This window comes from Rhipicephalus microplus, chromosome 6 (genome assembly GCF_043290135.1).
Source record: "Rhipicephalus microplus isolate Deutch F79 chromosome 6, USDA_Rmic, whole genome shotgun sequence".
Lineage (NCBI taxonomy): Eukaryota > Metazoa > Arthropoda > Arachnida > Ixodida > Ixodidae > Rhipicephalus > Rhipicephalus microplus.
In genome coordinates, this window is record NC_134705.1 from 42,147,794 (window position 1) to 42,167,714 (window position 19,921).

Genomic DNA, 19,921 nt, shown 5'->3' on the forward strand with positions numbered 1-19,921 from the left:
ACACGCACAAGAATTGTGAATGCTGGACAACTCCGCACGTATAATTGCACATGTTAGTGAGTGCACAGGATGTGTGGTCCAGTTAGAAGGAACGACGATTCTGCATAGGAGTAATCACAAGACTGCACTGCACGCGTTATTTTAGAAGCGTATATAAGAAACTTGATAACAAGAGCGTTAACACCTCACCTATTGCCCCCTTTGATGCCCAATTTCTATTGCTAGATGAGATTGTTGGGTCTTAGATTGAGAAGTAGAAGAAAGAAAACGCGTTTGTTGTAATTATTCATTGCCCGGCTTCTTTGAGTCGATGGCGCTGTGCACTGAAGCAGTCTTGTTATTTATCCCTCTCTCTTTTTTAAAGCTTCACTCTGGCTAATGTAATCCATTTCATGGAGCCATCAAAATATGAGTTCCAAGTCAGCACCTTTGTGTATGTGTGTCTTCTGTCTCGAGAGCGTGCGTTCCCGCTGTACTTCCTTGCTTGCTTCTTTGTAACACGCAGCCGTACTACTTGCACACATTGCCGGTTTAAGGTACATGACATCTTACATCATCAATGGCCTAAGGTCGCTTCAAATGCAAACCTTCTTTGTGCCAATTCAGACGCTCTTTTCTTTGTCCTTTATTTCAGCTAGTGCTTCTTGGGCGTCTATAGGACCCACTAGCTCAGAAACAGGGGCTCGTGTCAGTACTTTGCGATCTGTAGTTTTTTTACCATTCCGTTTGTTCTTTGCACTGTTATTGTTTACGTTACATGAGTTGCCTCAGATCGCCAGGTAATCTCGCCACACTCACGTTCGCCTTGCATGCTTTACTCTGGTATAAGGTAACCGCATTCTCCAACTAACTTTTTCCTAAATTAAGACTCTTGCTAATAAAACACCGCGTTCCAGAAATAGACATGAAAGTCGCCATGTTTTGCCTACCTTCTCTATTACCCCTTTGTTAAGCAATTACTGCCTTTCCCATATTATCCTCACCATGCCTTGCGTGCCTTCTCGTTAGCCCTTTTGTTAAATATTGACTGCTATGTTTCATTACACATCTGAGTCACCATACATCGCGTACTCTCTCTATAGCCCATTCATTAAGTAATTACTGCTTTTGTAAAGTAAACATTGGAATCAGCATGTCTTGCATACCTCCTCTTCGGGCCTTTTGTTAAGGTATAACTACTTTCGTGATAACAAAATAGAGTCACCATGCCTTGCGTACCTTCTCGTCAGCTTTTTTTTAAGTAAAACTGCTATTTCTCATTACACATCAGAGTCGCCATACCTCACGTACGTTTTCTATGGCAAACTTGATAAGTGATTACGCTTCGTCTTGGTTGAACAGCGCACGCAAAACCATGACGAAGAATAGAAACACAGACAAGCAATTTTTCTTCGTCCTAGTCTCGCGTGCACTGTTCAACCGAGATGACCGTATACCCTCATGGTTCCGTTCTTTGATTTAATTACTGCTTTTTCGAATTACACATTGGAGTGACCATGCCTTGCAGTCCAACCATGCCTTGCTTTTGGCCCCTTTGCTAGGTAATTACTGCTTTCGTGAATTAATCACTGAAGTCACTGTGCTTTGCGTGCCTTCTCTTTGGCCCTTTTAACCAGCGATGAATTTCTTCAATACGACAGTTATGGGTATGCGCTACGACTGCAGCAAAGTACATGTTAAAAAATTTCTTCACAAGAGTGTAGCAACAACTAAAGAAGTCTTAAAAAGTACACCATCTTTCACTAAACAGAACCAGGTGTAGATGCGAAGCAGCGGGCGCTAAAGCTTACACTTAGGCGGCACTGACCCTGCAGGGCTCTCATCGATGCGTTAAGCAGGAGAAAAACCTCAGAGTCGCAAAGCACGCAGTGATGGACCGAAGTTTCCTACTGGAACATGCTAATCGCTGCTAATGGGAAGTGAAAAATAAAAGACCCGCAGTCCACTTTTAGTTAAAGCGGACACTGCAAACTTTAAATGTGAAGCATTACATAACAAACTTTGGCGACTTTGAGCGTATCTATTTATCTATCTACCTAGTCGCTTACTTTGGGTGCTGTCGTTGTCGCCCCCTTAACTTGGCGGGATCCAAAATTAGCATGGGAGGGTAAGATGGTTTGACGAATATGACGTGCTGGTCAAGACATGAATAAGGTCACAATTCCGTCGGGTACGTCATCAAACACTTCTCGCCAGGCAGTGGCACATACCCACGGGCGGGTATGTGCCGCTGGAATGCGGGTGTGTGCCACAGGTGATTGACACTTAGTATCCAACTAGGAACGATGACTGCATACATGTGCAGTTTTGGTTGATATGCGGGGTTTAACGTCCCAAAACCACCATATGAATATGGGAGACGCCTACATGTGCAATTTTAATGCGCGAGCGTTAAAAAAAAATACTCGACATCGATCGCGTCGACCTGACGAATGCAAATAATAATTGTGAGGGTTCAAGCTGAGAATCGAATTCGCATTGGACAGCGTGGCAATGAAGCATTTTTTCACAGAGCTACGCCAGGTCTCGAAACTACTTTTCAAATAGAAGATTTGGGTGCACGTTAAAGAACCCCAGGTGGTCAAAATTTCCGGAGCCCTCCACTACGGCGTCTCTCATAATCATATGGTGGTTTTGGGACGTTAAACCCCACAAATCAATCAATCAATACTTTTCAAATAGAAGATAATCTTTGTCAAACGTCAATACTAGTTGCAGTGCTGCCTACTAAATTTAACAAACATTATGTATGTACTCCTTTGATACAGCTGTCACGTCGGGTTAACGTCAATTGTGGTTAGTTACCATGCGCTGAAGTTCATTTTTGTAGCAGTCTCTAGGGCCAGCATCCTCGTGAGAATCAGCGCCCTATATCAGATTCCGGTGCTGCTAACCCGCATGTTTGAGTTGGCATCGTTGCGAAGGGCAAGCAACTGGTCATATAAACATCAGCAACTCTTCAACATATGTCTGTGTGTGCAACATTTGCACATATGTTTAGCGCCATTTAATGACGTGTGGATCGATAAAAATATCAACGGTCATCTTCCCTCCACATGCTTCGCACAACGTCGATATAAAATATCATCATCAAACGCCGGAAGAAGAAGAAAGAAGACTGCTTCCTGGAGCGAGCGCGCGCTACTTCACTTCTTCCAATAAACCGTATTCGTTCGAAGCAGTCCCTGGTCTCGATCGTCTTCATAATGGTGCCGTGAACCAGGATACTACCTCTTCGCCCGCAAGAAAGGTCAACCTGCCACGGAGCAGCAGAGAAGAAAACGGCGGAGGAGCAGAGGATCGACCTGGATCGAGCGACGAGACCACGGTGGACAGTACGAGCATCAGAACGAACGATTGACAAGTAAGGAGTCATTGTTAACCACTCCAATATGAGCAAAGAAGTGATAACGAAGAAGAGGAAAGCCCTTCGCTCCCAGATCACGCGAATGATTAAGGCAGCCGAGCAGCAAATTAATGATGGAGCTAACCGGGAGCAGCTGCTTACAACGCAGGCGCAGATTAAAGCAATAAGCGACAGTCTCAAGAGCGCAAACGAGCAAATGGAAAAGTTTCTAACAAAAGACAATGCCGTAGCTGAATTCGAAAGCGTCATAAAGTACGACATGAAATTAACGACGATCTTATCTGCAATAGAAATCAGACTTCGACAGCCTGAACAATCGGATTCAACCGATAGGACAAGGCAGGTGACGCCCTCAAGTACGGGACAAGAAGCAACGGAACTAGTTAAGCTACCAAAGCTTGAAATGATAAAGTTTGGGGGAAAAACTTTGGAGTGGAACCGCTTTTGGTCACAGTACGAGTCGGCAGTTCACCTGAGACCGAACATGAGCAAGGGCATCACTAACCGGAAACGCGGCGGCTGCTATTGAAGGACTTCAGTACTCGGCAGAGGAAAATTATGATAACGCAATCAAAATACTGCAAAAAACGTTCGGCAATCGAGAACATTCCATTGAAATGCACATGAATGAGCTATTGAGTTTGGAGAAAGTGAGGTCTGTTCAAGATACCGATGACTTAAATAGGCTAATACAGAGAGTGCAAGTTAACATATTGGCACTCATGTCACTAAAAGTGGAAACCGAGAGCTATGCGCCGATATTATTACCGGTATTGAAAAGAGCAATTCCACCAGAATTATCAGTGCAGTTCAAGTAAAAAGAGGCTATGAGAAACAGCTGAGCTTCAGAAAACGGCGAGCAAAACAACGCAACGGGAAAAGCGTGCGAGGAAAAGCTGGACAGGCTTATGTTATTCTTAAGAGAGCAAGCGGCTTTTCGTGAAGAAACACGACGTGAACAAGAGAGGATAACTGCAAAACCAAGAGAGAACCGCGGACAGATGCGCACAACTTCAAGCTTCTATAGCTCAGTGGACAGAATATGCTTATTCTGCAAGCAGAAAACCCACGCAATCGAAAACTGTCGTAGAAGCATTCCAATGAATGAAAAGAAAGCTATGCTTACCGAAAATAGAGCATGCTTCAGATGCACGCGACCAAACCACACTGCACGCATTTGCAAGGCCCAAGTAAAATGCAAGCAATGCAAGGGACGACATGCCACGTCAGTGTGTAGAACGGTGATGCAGAAAACAAGGGCAGAGCTGGTCTCAACAGCGCAAACCGAAGCGACGACGTCTACGCTACACGCAACCGAAAATATCAAGCATAAGATTGTGCTTTTGCAGACGGCTGTAGCGTGCGTAGAAGGAGAAACATGTGGCCGACATTGCCGTTTGTTATTAGACAGCGGAAGTCAACGTTCATTTATTGAAGCGGGATTAGCGAAAGAAATAGGTGCGAAGGTGTTGCGACAGGAAAGGCTGACGATTGGTTCATTTGGAGGAGACGAAAAGGTCAAACTAATGAACGTGGTGCAAGTGACTGTAGGATCACGAGAAACAAGCACGACAACAGTGATTGAAGCGTTACAAGTCGACGTTATCTCGCACAGTTGTATACCCACTCCAACTAAGAAACTCAGCAAGAAAATAAAACAGCTAAATATGCAAGTGGCTGATCACAGGACCATGACGACTGCAACAAATTCTGTACAACTACTGATCGGCTCAGACTATTATTGGGAATTCTTGACTGGTAGAACTCAAAGAATCGAGGACAGACTGATGGCTGTAGAAACTATACTGGGATGGGTACTGCAAGGGCCGTCAGAACAAAGCAAGACAAAACTAACACATAATCAAGCAGTCATGGTTCTGAAGGTCGAAGCTGCGGAGACAGAACTCCAGCAAGAGCTACAGAAGTTATGGAGCCTAAAGTCAACGGGGATCACAATAAATAGTTTGGATAACACCGGAAATGAAGTGGTCGAAAAATTCGAGCGCAAGATTGTACAACAAAACGGTCGCTATCAAATCAGCTTGCAATGGAAACAGGATGTAATCTTGGAAAGCAACAAGGAAAATGCGATAAAAAGACTACAGCAAGTGACTAAAAGGCTGCAAAAAAATGAAGGCATGCTGTATCGCTACGACAAAGCTATATCAGAGTACATGGCATTAGGAGTCGCAGAGGAGGTCCAAGAGCCATCAGAACAGCCAAATGCACTTTGCTACTACATGCCACATCATGCGATCATTAGAGAAGACCGAGCCACAACAAAGGTTAGAGTAGTGTTTGACGCCTCATCACATTCTAGAAAAGGCATGTCTCTAAACGAGAACCTAGAGGCAGGACCCAATTTGAATGAGGACATGCTATCGCTGCTCATTAATTTCCGAAAAGAAAAGGTGGCGTTAGTTGGAGATGTTGAAAAGGCATTTCTACAAATCTCTATACATGAAGAGGATAGAGATGCAATGATATTTCTGTGGTGGAAGCATGACGCTGAAGGAAGGTTAACGAATGAAGTGCAAACATGGCGCATGACAAGAGTAACGTTCGGAACAACACCAAACACGTTTATACTGGCAGCTACAATTAAACACCATTTGAAACAAGTGGAAGACCAGTTTCCTGATACGACAAGGACACTGCAGAAAGCGATCTACGTGGATGATGTCATTTTGGGAGCTGCAACGCTTGATGAAGCAGTTAAGTTGTACAAAGAGGCAAAGCAAGTGTTCAGAGAGGCAGCGATGAATTTGAGAGGATGGACGTCCAATGAAGAGCGATTGAACAAAATAATTGATGAAGGCGTGGGAGACGATTCTCGCATAGATTTCCGATCTAGAGGATTTACAGTGATTCTGGGCTTGATGTGGAGGCACTCGGAGGACATGATTTGCTTCCCTATTGAAGGGTGGAATTTATTGACAGATACAACGCACTTGACAAAAAGGGCTGTGTTGCAGACCACAGCGAAGATGTTTGACCCACTCGGTTTGTTGTCGCCGTTCACAGTGCGCGCGAGGGTGGGACTGCGGAGACTGTGGAGGATGGGCGTCACGTGGGACGACCGGCTCCCTAGGGATGACTGCGACAAATGGAGGGGCCTTATGTCTGGGGCGGAGGACTTTCGAGTTCTAGAAATCCCATGATGCTACGCAAGCAAGAATCAACTAGTACAAGCATACAAGCTTCATGTATTTGCCGACGCGAGCCCATTGGCATACGGAGCGGCGGCATACTTGATGGCAGTATACCACGATGGAGGCAAAGAACCAGGGCTGGTAACAGCAAAAAGCCGCGTAGCTCCAATTAAAGAGCTGACATTGGCGCGACTTTAGCTGATGGCAGCGGTGGTGGCATCGGGATTATGCGACTGCATGAAAGGTCACTTCAACGAAAGCTTTCAGGAGGTACACTGCTGGACGGACTCAATTATTGTGCTGCACTGGATCAGGAGAACAAGCAGGGGAGATCCGTTTGTTTCCAACAGAATCGCAGAAATTAGAGAAAAAACACTTCAGGCAAGCTGGTCATTCGTTAAGGGTGACGACGGCCCTGCTGACCTACTTGCACGAGGAATAGGCGCAAGGACATTGATAACGTCAAGGTTATGGTGGAACGGTCCCGAATGGATAACATCACTGGAAAAGAGCTTAGTAGGCATAATTGGCACAAATACAGACGTGGAGGACCAGCATAAAACACAATGTCACCAATGCATGGGAAGATCCGAAATTGCGCCAATCTTGGAAATCGAAAGGTATTCATCATATGGACGGCTTATAAGAGTGATAGCATGGGTGTTCAGATTCATAAACAACACAAAAAAGGAAAATCACAAAGGGCCGGCGAAAGGAAAAGAGGTTACGAATGCTGAGAAATACTGGATACGACAGACCCAAATATTACTGAGACAAACAGGGGGTGAGGCCTATTCAAACAATCGATCATTTGAAATTAATGGACACGAAGTCTACCTTGATGACGATGGAATCATCGGACAGAAAGGACGATTGCAGTGCAGCCAAGAATTCAACAAGCACGTAATAGTAATTCCAAAGGATGAGCATTTCACGGAACTGCTAATACGTCACGTGCATAGGATGGTATCACACGGAGGAGTTCAGGTGACGCTGGCGCAGCTTCGAACTAAGTTCTGGATATTGCATGGTAGACAAGCAGTGAAAAGAGTTCTAAAAAAATGTGTCGTCTGCAAGAGGCACAACTCCAGACCGGTGACTCAGGACATGCCTCCACTTCCGGCAGACAGAGTCACTGAAGCAGAGCCATTCAAAGTTACGGGAGTTGACTTCACAGGACCTCTTTACGCAAAAGACAAGTACCAGATTGTGAAGCAATATGTGCTGATATTCACCTGCGCGGTGACGGGAGGAGTGCACTTGGAGATTACCGGCAATTTGTGATCGTCGAGTTTTCTACGGGCATTCCGACGATTTACATCTCGACGGGGAATGCCAGCGGTAATATACTCGGACAGCGCCAGGACATTTATAGGGGCTAGAAAGGAAATCAACAGAGTGCTCGAGACAATTGAAAACGAGGTCCTAAATAATTACTGCAGTGGCCAACAAATTCAATGGAAAATGATAGCCGAGTGCGCGCCATGGTGGGGAGGATTTTACGAACGCCTCATAAGAAGCTTGAAGACGTCGATGCAAAAAATAATATCGAAAAGCACGGCTTCAGTAGAGGAGCTACGCACTATTGTAGCAGCAGTTGAGGGAACATTCAACAATAGACCATTGACTTACGTATATGGAGAATCTGACGGGCCAATGCCACTAACGCCGGCAGACATCATAGGTGGACGGCGACAGCTTCAGGACGGACAGACGGGACTGTACAACGGTGACATTGAGGACACATGGCGACGCAGATGCACACTCGTGCGCGCTTGGTGGAAGGGATGGCATCGGGAATATATCGGGGAGATAGGAGCTACGGTTAAGGCCAAGACACGGCAAGCAGGACCACTCTCACAGGGTGACATCGTGTTGGTTGAGGACAAGGCTCCAAGAACATTTTGGAAAATGTGCCGGATTGAAAAACTCTACCCTGGGCGAGACGGAATAACAAGAGCTTGTCTCCTTCACACAGGCAAAAAAGAGCTTCTAAGAAGATCGGTGAACCACATATACCCAATGGAAGGTTGTTTCAAATAGCCCGCGAGAGCTTATCACATTTCAACTTGGGCGGGCGGGAGCCTATAAAATATCATCATCAAACGCCGGAAGAAGAAGAAAGAAGGCTGCTGCCTGGAGCGAGCGCGCGCTACTTCACTTCTTCAAATAAACCGTATTCGTTCGAAGCAGTCCCTGGTCTCGATCGTCTTAATAGTCGATCCTCAGCTAAGCGGAATATCTCAAACTTTTTCTTTTATTTCTTAAACAACGCACAAGAGATATCTCCCAGTGGAAACATCTCGGAGGTCAAGATCAAGTGCCTCTATTTGCGGCGTTTTTTAAATGCGAAGCATTTCTTGGCAAACTTCGGCGACTTTGAGCGTGCGTTCGTGCGTGCGTGCGTTCGTGCGTGCGTGCGCGCGTACCTACACTCTAAGCCGAAATTCGGCAAAGTTGGACTAACTGCAGTCGTTAAACCAATGGACGAACGGTTCGTCCAACAGGGACTAAATGTGTGACAATGCGTGTCTTGCGCAAACGCCCGGCAATGAAGGGACCAACGGGGAGGGCAACTGCGCTGCGATCGCCTCCTGTAGATGCTGCACTGCAATGCTCGGCGTGGTCGGCGATCATGAAAACATGTTAAATAGGCTATACGCCACTGGGAAAGTGAAGCACTATGAAACGAATAGAAGATGTTATTAGAGGAAAGAAGTACAACACGCTGTCAGTGCACACAGCAAGTGCCCTCGCGTTTCCACCATGCCGGCACGGGCGAGCCGAAGCCAAGTGAAAGTCTCCGCAAACACGGACAACGCCGAGAACTCGCTTTAATGTGCTGAATAAGTTCGAAATACGGTGAACACTGACAATGCTAATAAAGGTAAGCTGTTCATCAGCGGTCGTGTACCCACACAGTGACCACAAGTTCAAAGCGATAGATAGGAAAAGTAGGCTTCGTACGTCATCGGTATCAAGCGGGCTGCCGGTGTGAGTGCATTGCCGGCACAATCGAAGGAAACGTCGCGTACAAGTTCACAAAAATAGTAGCTCAGGCAAACTTATGTCTTTTTATCCATGCGACAATTGTTATCAAAAATCCAACGTGTAGGCGATCGCGGATACGACAAATCGTGCGGCCAGCGGTACACAGGTTGTGCTTTACCAGCACGATGAAAGAACCGTGCCTGCGAACGGTCTCGTCGCTGTAAGTATACAGATATCTACATCACTCCGTAAGACACAGCGAACATGGGGCACTTACCTATTGTTCATTTGTGACTATAAAATAACGACGACGAAAATTTCACGCGAGCCGCATGTTGCGATCGCCGGCGGTCGTTTAGCCGTACTCGTCGTAAGCCTAGCGACGCCGTCGGCAGGCCGACACGGTATGGCATCGGCGGGGCACCTGCGGCTGCTTCGCCGGCTTTCCCGCACAAGCGCCGCTGCTATGTTTGTGTTTGCGGACTCATGCGCCAGCACTGCGAACGCTGGTTCGGCCGACATGATCGAATACCAGCTGATAATTCGTATTCTCGGGCTGGAGACATGTTGAAGATTAGATAGATCCATATTAAAAGATCGATGCGCATCGGTGCTACGAATAAGCCCATGTAAATTTTCGTGTTACGGTGTCAATATTTATTGTTTTCTTAAGCCGAGTAAAAGTCGCCCACTGGCACTAGATGGGAGGTCAAAATACTGTGCTATATATACCCGAGAGTCTTCTCTGTAGTACAGCGCGGGCAGTCAGTGTTTGCGGTGTTTTACTTTGAAATAATAGTGCGTATGTATGTGTGTGTGTGTGTGTGTGTGTGTGTGTGTTGCATGAATAACATACTATGATCTTCAGTGCTGATTAAATTGGAATAAACATTAAATATACTGCACAAACGCAGTGTCGCCATTTTTTTTTTTGCCATTGGTCCAGACGGTTCAACTGTTAGTCCCGCTGGAGCATTCTACTGGGGCCAACATTTAAACCAAGTGGAGTAAGTGCTTGGGGTAATAGTTGAGCCCTTGCAGTTACTCCCGCAGTTAGTCCAAAATTGGTTCAAAATCTGTGGCAACGCACTTACACCCCTAAAAGACCAATGGCATACCCCACTTTAGTCTTTTTCGGCTTAGAGTGTACCTACCTACCTACCTACCTACCTACCTACCTACCTACCTACCTACCTACCTACCTACCTACCTACCTACCTACCAACCTACCTACCTACCAACCTACCTACCTACCTACCTACCTACCTACCTACCTACCTACCTACCTACCTACCTACCTACCTACCTACCTACCTACCTACCTACCTACCTACCTACCTACCTATCTATCTATCTATCTATCTATCTATCTATCTATCTATCTATCTATCTATCTATCTATCTATCTATCTATCTATCTATCTATCTATCTATCTATCTATCTATCTATCTATCTAGCCGCCTACGACTTTTAGCTCCCTGGCAGTTTCGTTAATGGTATCGATACCAATAATTGGTTGCCTAACATGACTGTATGACGAGCACAAGTGACAAGTCATAACATGAAAATCATTATTTGTATGAAATTATTTACATTGCATGGTCTTGCTGCTCTTGTGGTGGTGTTGTTTACATGACGTTGTAAAACTGGTATGGCATCACATGACTGCATGGTGAACGTAAGTGACAAACCCTAACGTGAATATCATGACAATAATGTCATGTAAGTAATGCGTAGTACGCTACAGCCACAACTATCCCGCAAATCGATTCGAAGAAGCTCACCATCGAATTCGTCCTGTAGACCCTGCGCAATGTTGCTCATGGCGCGTTCACGTCTGTCCCTGTCGCGGTAGTGCGGGTGGCGGCTATCCCACAGCAGCTGGTGTCGTTCGTAGAGGGTGATCAGCCGCGTCTCCTTGTCGCTCGTCCAGCGTTGATTGCGACTTTCTCTTGAAGACGTATCCATGATCTTGTCGAAGAAGGTTGCCTTCGGACGCGTCCTTCTTCTTGGGAGCAATTATTTGCACCTTCTTGTCACCAGAAACAGGAACGCCTTGTGCTAGCTCAGCTGGCTTCGTCTAGTGGACACGATCGAGGGTACTCACGCCCTTGAGAAGAATGGGCGGAAGCGGTAGGTATTGCTAATGCAGCGCCACCTGTATTTAAGGAAGGGAATAACATTGTACAGTTTTTGGTAAGTTTCCCGTGGCTTCCTGCTAATCACGGTTTCTTCGTGTTTTCTATTGCCTCTAAATAGGGAAAGGGCTTCGTGCCATACTGAGGAGAATAGAAGAGCATAGTGCAATAAGGGAGCGTGGCCTCGGTGATTCACGCAACAGATGATCGCGGATGCCACGGAGAGGTGTCGGGAGTTTCCCCCATGCAAATGACTACCACGCTTCGCGACTTTGATAGACTAAAGCACTAACCATATGGACGCATTAAAGCGGCGTCGGCGGATGGCTTTAAGACTCAGCGTCATCATGCCTTCTCATGGAAAGTCTACTGGCAGCTACACGCGGGCGGCGCTTTTTCTTCTTTAAATTCGGAGCATTTTATAGTCGCATCTACTCGCAAATCTGGCTTCGGTGGTGTAGTCCACCCCCCCCCCCCTCCCCTGCGCATGCTCGCGTCTCGTTCCAACTGTTGCTTTACCTCCTTTCCGTTTTGCCTCGCAAGGCAGCCAGTCGTAGTGGGCGAGTGGAGGAGAGAGACGTGAGACGACGTCGGGAAGGCGGCCGACGGGGCCGTGCCGTTCTCACTGCTTTATTCGTTGGCTGAAAGTGCAGCGGCGCCGGCTGTCAGCGTCCCTCAAGCCAGCTGCGTGTACTCGTTCTGTACTCGCGCAGCGCAGGCACTAGCTACGCGAGAGGCGCGGCGCAGAGGTCTAGAGAATGATAATGATGATTATTAGGACAACGACGACGACGATGATGATGACGATGATGATGCGCTACAGGGCTCTCCCCTAGCGAAAGAGAGAGAGAAAAATGGGCAGATCTCACGTACAGTGGGAATCGTTGACATGCAAAGCACGAATAAGAAAGGTTGATATGCCAGTTTAAAGTCACCAGAACGTTACGAGGTGGAGGTAAAATATGGCGTACATGACTTCCGTGTCATGATTGTTTGGATGTGCCGTTTACCTTCGTCATCTATTAACTTCACGTGATGCCGAATTTGGTATACATGGAGCTAGCGAAACGGTCGCGAGCACGCTATGAGCGTGGTATGTGGTCATGTGCTTACATAACACGCGTGCCAGGATTATGTTTCCACCAGTCATTTATTTTCTCATCCATTGACGTAACACCAACTTTGTTATATGTGGAGCTAGCAAAACCCCCGCGAGTGCATCAGGAAGGGCCCAATATACTCCAATGTAGCATTGAAGCGCGCGCACGCTGGGCACAGCGAATGCTACGTTAGCAAAACGCGGGTACCCTATAGTCTGGCGCCAGGCGCGACCGGCGCGACCGGCGTCAATCGGCGTGGCCCAACGGTAAACGGCGCGAAACGCTACGTGCTGTATTTCTCGCCAATGTGTTTCCCAGACAACACTGCGTCTCCCTCTTTTCGTGACGGATGGACGCCGGGCGCGCTGAAACGCGCATGCGTCAAAGCAATGCAGCGCAGCGCGCGTCTGTGAGTATGTGGCAGGACGGTGCCTGGCGTGACAACGCTGGCGTGACGCGATGAAATGAACGCCGGCGAGCACGCGTACCGCGTCACGTCGAAATGTATTCACACATTGACTGAGGCATGTAGTCACGTTCTCACATGACACGCATTTCACGATTATGTTTGCATCAGTCACGTACCTTCTTCCTCCATTGCTGTCCTGTGATACCAAATTGGTCATATGTGAAGCTAGCGACACGGCCGCGAGCGCATCATCAGTGTGACATGTAGTCATGTTGTTACATGACATGCATCTCATGATTATTATGTTTGCACCAGTCACATACCTTCGTCATCCATTCACGTACTGTTATACCAAATTTGGTATATGTGACGTTAGCGAAACGGCCGCGAACGCATCATGAGCGTGGCACGTAGTAATGTTGTTACATGACACTGTTATCATTATTTTCATGTTAGGGTCTGTCGCTTGTGTTCGCCATGCAATCATGCCATACGACACCAGTTTTACAACATACCATGTGAACGAAACCACCGCAAGATCTGCGGGACCATGAAATGTAAATCATGACATTCATAACATACATGCCATGATTTTTTAATTTCACAGGTCAAAAATGTTGTTCAAACAGTTATGTTATGCCATACCAAGTTTGGTATTGATATCATTATCGAAACAGCCAGGAGAGCTAAAAGCCATAGGCAGCTAGCTAGCTAGATAGATAAATCGATAGATACGCTCAATGTCGCCGAAGTTTGCTGAGAAATGCTTCGCATTTAAATCTTTAATATATATATATATATATATATATATATATATATATATATATATATATATATATATATATATATATATATATATATATATATATATATATATATATATATATATATATATATATATATATAGATATATATACCACTTTTCTTTCTTTTTTCTTTCTTCTTATTTACATTCCATTAATGTTAATAACTTCCCCTGTACATTCCTTGGCATTACTGTCTGTTATATCTCATTATTATTGTGTTAAAACACGGAAAAACGAGCCCTTAGGTATACACTTCTTTCCCTTATCTATAAAGATATATATATATATATATATATATATATATATATATATATATATATATATATATATATATATATATATATATATATATATATATATATATATATATAGGAGTCCATTGGCAGCCAACGCGACTCTAGCTCAGTTCAGAGCCTTGTGGCTCGCCAGATCGGAACAGCTGAGCAGAGCTGCCTCCCATTCCTCCCGGGTGACATTTTGTTTTGGGGTGAAGTGCGGAGTTGACTGGCATGCCTGCAACATGTGGAAGATGTTAGCGCTTTGCGCGATTTTGGTGCAATTTTATACGTGTTTCAAATCTAGACGGAGGCGTTCCGCTCCATCGAGTCACTCGCGAGTGGCCCATTTGAGCCGTGACGAATGCCGCGACGTTCCATGTCACGTGAGCGAAGATGTCACGCGTCTGTTCTCGCCCGTTTCTCGGACGGAGGCGAAGGAACGGTTAGAGAGACCGACCGAAACGAAACGGATGGATTGAAGTGGCTGGGAGGCGGCATGGATTGAATTTAAATGTAAGCGCTACGTGCCTTTCAGTATTCGGGTATTTTGAACACATGGTGTCACAGCGGGCCTCATGCGCTTATGCTGTGGCTCAATCCCCCCTCCATTGTCGTAGCCACCCCGTCCTACTGTTCGTGTTTATTGTCGTATACAGACAGAGAGATGGACGGACAGACAAACAAAAAGACAGATGGACGGACTGCCAGACAGATAGACAGGCAGACAGATACAAAAAAACAAACAGATGGACGAACAGAGGGACAGACAGACAGACAGACAGACAAACAGACAGACAGACAGACAGACAGACAGACAGACGAACGGAGCATTCACTGATTACCGATGGAGCCCTCTCAAGCTTCGCCCCACTCATCATCGTTCACTCCGTGGAGTTACAAGCGTGCTGCGTCCCTTGCAGAGACACAGAGTGCGTCCGTTACGGATACTGGGTGCGTCTTTCGCGCGTCCCACAAAGACGCTCGATGCGTCTCTTTTCATACGGGTCGCGTCTCACAAAGGTACCGGACGCGTCACGTTTCAATTGCGCCCAATTGGTCCTCAAGCCGACGTCAAAATGTGACGCAGGCCTCCATTTCCCACATTGGCTGTTCACTTCCCCTCGTCCTCGCGACCGATGCGCACCACCCACTTTTTGACGTGACGAACGAGACACCTCTGTCGGGATTCGGAACGCGTATAAAATTGCACCATTGAAGGCCGAAACAGGCAGAGTGTGCTTGCAAAAAGCGACTGTTTGCGCTGCATAACCGTTCACTGGCCACCCCGTATACGCAGGCAGTGGATCACTCAATCGAAATTTAGTCATGGGCGTCTTAGTTTTTACTTGACTTGACGCTTTGCTTGATTCGAGCAGTTTCGATGGAAATAGCAATACTTAAAACCAGTAGTGTGGCACAATCCTGCATGAGCATCAAACCACTCATGCCTTCACACCAAGCGTTGAAGGCAACGCTTTGCCTTCATTCAATAAATACAAAAAAATGCATTTGCTCAAGTTCTTCGTGAGAAGATGCGGGTGGCTTTTTTGTTAGAACGTGACGTGGACTTACGCTAGGTGTTCACACGTCTCTCCGTAGGAACGTGACATGTACACAAGCACGTGTGTCTTGGCACTCGTGCCTGTGCCGCCTCGACGACGTCGTCGTTTTCACTCCGGACATTACTAGGCATCTGTAGCACCTACGACAGATTTTGGCGCGGTTGTACAACGCCGGTCTGCTACTGAATCTTGTAAAGTGCCGATTTTTAGCGGAACAGCTGACGATATTACACTCGGTGACAACTTTTCTTAGTATTGACGCAGGCTACAGAGCTAAATTGCGAAGATCCAACTGCCATTGAGTGCAAATCCAGAACAGCGTCCATATTTTAAATTCGAATGAGAGAGAGAGAGAAAAAATTTATTTGCAGAAAGGTAGAGAGGTTGGCCTGAGCCATAGCTTGCTCTAGCCTGCTATTCTTCACTGGGGGAGGTGAAATGGGAGAAGAAAGACTAATGTATGACGATGGTGAGATAGAGAGGTAAGTATGTGGAATTCTCTCTAACTGAGACAAATTTTGTAGCCGCGCATATAGTCCACTTGCTTCCAAAAAAGTTACAACCACTATTATGACCACAGTTGCACTGTTGGTGCCTGGCCAAGGGCCCAACACGGTCTCATCAGTTAATGACCTACTGCGATATCGTTCAGTAGAAGAAATCAGCGTTTGTCGCTTACGTGCATATGCTAGGCAGACACAAAATATGCGCTCAAGTGTTTCTGGCACATCACAGTGTTCATTATTAGGACCGGTGTCACTGTGACCGATGATATGCGCGTAACGTCTGGTGTACGCCACGCCAAGACGAATGCGGTGGATCATACTTGTGAGTTGTCGTTTCAATTTAGGGGGAATGCGGAATCTGATTTCCAGGTCCCATTTGTGAAGTCGCCGGTGTTGCCGTTCCGGTTTGGTCCAGTGCTGAAGTGTGTAGCTGCGCATCACGCATCGAAGCAGGGCGTTCGTGCCAGCTCGTGAAAACGCAATGTGTACTTCAGGGGCACTGCTTAAGGCATTTTTAGCTTCGGCGTCTGCCTCTTCGTTTCGCATCACGCTGCAATTCGCGGGAATCCACTGGAAAGTGATAAGATGGCCATTTGTTGAAGCAACCTGAGTAAGTTCTGCAATTTCTATTGCCAAGATGTAATATGGACCTTGCCTCACGATGCAATTAGTGGTTTGCAAAGCGGGTTTGGCATTACAAAAAGTCGTCCAGGTTCGAGGTCACTCTCCGGAAATAAATCCTATTGCTTCCCGGATAGCGACATGCTCTGCGGCAGTTGGTGTGGTTTGATGGTCCACTTTGAATCGTCGAGCGATATCCATGTCTAGGATGACAAAGGCTGCGGCGGAGGCGCTTAGTGTGGTGGATCCGTCGGTGTACAAGTGCATAGAATCAGCGTACGTTGTATAAATGGGGTGTAAGGTCAGTTGTCTGAGGACAACAGAAGAAACGAGCGACTTATTCGTAATTCCAGGTATCGTAAAACAAACAGGTGGTTTAAGCAGGACTCATGGAGGCACTGCAGGAACATTCGGCAGGGAAACCTTGATGGTAGAATATTCTCATGCCACGATACCACTCTTAAGAAACTGCACTCTGGGTGAGTGGCGGGTAGTACTGGTAGTCGGTGCTGTCTGTGTCGGCTCAGCAATCTAAGGTGAACTCTAAGTGGCTCGCAGAGCATGTATACACTGATGAGACAAGCCCGAGCCTCTGCGATTGTCGCATTTGTTGAAGTACAGTGCGGTAGACCCGAGCATCTTCTTGAGCACTAAGCTTGAACACTTTCTAGCGTCTTCACACAACTAGGTCTCATATTGGAGAGCGCCGGCATGCTGTATCGAATGCATCTCACAAATAGAGCATTGTACAATTGAAGTAGCGATAATTCTGATGGACCCCAACTTGCTCCTGCCACGTGGCGAAGAACCAGAGCAAAGCTTTTCAATTTAGATTCAAGTACTGCGACATGTCTCATCCACGATATATCTCTCTGTACGACAACCCCAAGAAACTTGTGGTGCGTTACAGCAGCTATCACTGGCCCAATAATAAATATCGGGTATTGCGACATATGCTTGCGCGTGAACGCAAGCCCTGCGCATTTGTCGATTGAAAGAGTGAGCCCCTGACGTCGTATATATTTGTATGTTATCGTCACTGCACGCTGTTGTCGAGCTCGCAATTGCGTACAAGTAGTTAGGATGCCCATATGCTTATGTCATCAGCATATGCACTGATCTTCACCGTGCTGGGAAGTTCTGATGCTAGGCCAATCATTGTGATATTGAATAAAACTGGGCTCAGAACTCCCCTTTGGGGAACACCACTATGAATCCTATATCTATCGGTGTCTCCGTTATTCGTCGTCATGTAAATGGCGTGGTCATTAAGATAGCTAAAAATCCAACCATACAGTCATCCACCGATGTCGAAATCTTCCAGTGCGTCAAGGATCGCATAATGCAGCACATTATCGTAGGCACCCTTGATGTGTAGGAAGACCGCTGCCACTAGTCTGCGTCGGCTTCTTTCCTCTTCAACGCTGGTGATCACGACCCCACCGTCAATGGCAGATCGGCCTCTTTTGAAGCCGTTCATAAATGCAGGGAGAGAGTTGTTGCTCTCTAGAAGCCGCTCTGATCTTGACAGTAGTATTCTTTCCATTACTTTCCCGACGCAGCTGGCTAAGCCGATTGGTCTGTAGGAGGAAAGTGCATGAGCACACTTCCTCGGCTTAAGCAATGCAATAATGCTACTGCATTTCCAATTAGCTGGGACTCCCATGAGGTGTTATAATGAGATAACAGGATATGTCGTGCTTCTGTACCAAGATGGTTGAGTGCAGCATACGTGATTCCATCAGGTCCTGGTGCCGATGAGCGTCAGGAGGCAGAAATTGCAGCGTCAAGCTCATGCCTTGTAAAACGCACATCAAGGCGCTCGTAAGACGATGGAGACGCAACGGTAGTAAGAGGCTCATTAGTGGCAAGACCATCAGTGGTGTCCACAAGAAGGCTATAGTATACAGTAGTCGCTGGCTATCTGAACTTCAGTGCGCCCTTGATGTAAAGCAACAGCTTGAAATGGGTGACGTTGTCGGGGATTTGTCTGCAAACTTCGTAACACCAGCCAGATCTTAGAGGTAGCCTAGGGTCCAGAGATCCACACATTTTTCTACAACGCTGCCTGTCAATCTTGTCAAGATGCCGAAGAACATGTCGTTGACTCGACGACAGGCGGAAAGGTCTGAAGGGGACTTCGTTCGTCTGTGTCGGCGTTCTGCACGGCGACGGATAGCACGAAGGGCCTCGTATTGGGAGTCAACTGCTGATCTCTGCATCGGTAGGTTAGCCTGTTTGGCTGTCTCACGCAGTGAAGAAGCAATGATGTCCTTTTCCTCGGATGAATCAGTCGTGGTTCACAGCCGGACTTGACATATGCCTTGAAGAGCGTTTAGTCAGTTTGACGGATGTAGCGTGTGTGTGTGCGGCGAAACTACCTGAACTGAACATTGGTTGGAATGTGGTCACTGCCAAGAGTGTCCAAATCTGTGCACCAACATGCGGAAGACACAAGGCTTCTGGAAATGAAACAGAGGTCGAGGCAGCTGCTGTAGGACGCGCCACGAATAAATGTAGGTTATCCGTCGTTGACCACACTTAGGCCCAAACAACGAAACGTTCCTTTCCTTTGACCGCGTCCTCTCCTTACGTGAGGCCTCCTTACAACCAAGTACCGACGGAGGAAGCAAGCGTACTCTGAAAGATCCCTTAACCCGTCCTCGCGGGAGGAATGGTTGCCGCGCTCCTGCGTTCGAGATTATCGAATATAAGCTTTGCTCACAAGCGTTTATTCTGTAAAAAAAGTTGGGTCACCACATCACTTCCAAATTGAAGTGTTAATATAGAGACGCGTGTACGCTTTCTTCAAACTACGATTACTGAATGTGAAAAGCCACCGTAGTCGAGCGCAAAACGTGGTGCATTCTAGCAACACTGAAACGCCCCACGGAGGAAGGAAACAGGTTTTCTTTCCTTCCTCCGTGGTGCAGTGCACGCACGCTCGCCGCTCGTGTCTCCCCGCAGGGGTGGGGTGAGAGGGTTGCCTC

The 19,921-nt window shown here is 46.7% G+C and overlaps 1 protein-coding gene across 2 annotated transcripts in view; it reads right to left on the minus strand.

The window, feature by feature from the left end:
• LOC142764762 (uncharacterized) overlaps nucleotides 1-11,632 on the minus strand; it is a 47,431-nt gene extending 35,799 nt beyond the window's left edge. The window contains exon 1 of one of the 2 annotated variants that reach the window (XM_075865285.1): nucleotides 11,296-11,632. In XM_075865285.1, the coding sequence (XP_075721400.1) occupies nucleotides 11,296-11,479 (184 nt within the window). In that variant the 5' untranslated portion in view covers nucleotides 11,480-11,632. The remainder of the gene's footprint in view (nucleotides 1-11,295) is intronic. The other variant, XM_075865286.1, reaches the window with a different exon arrangement.
• Nucleotides 11,633-19,921: the final 8,289 nt, after the last annotated feature.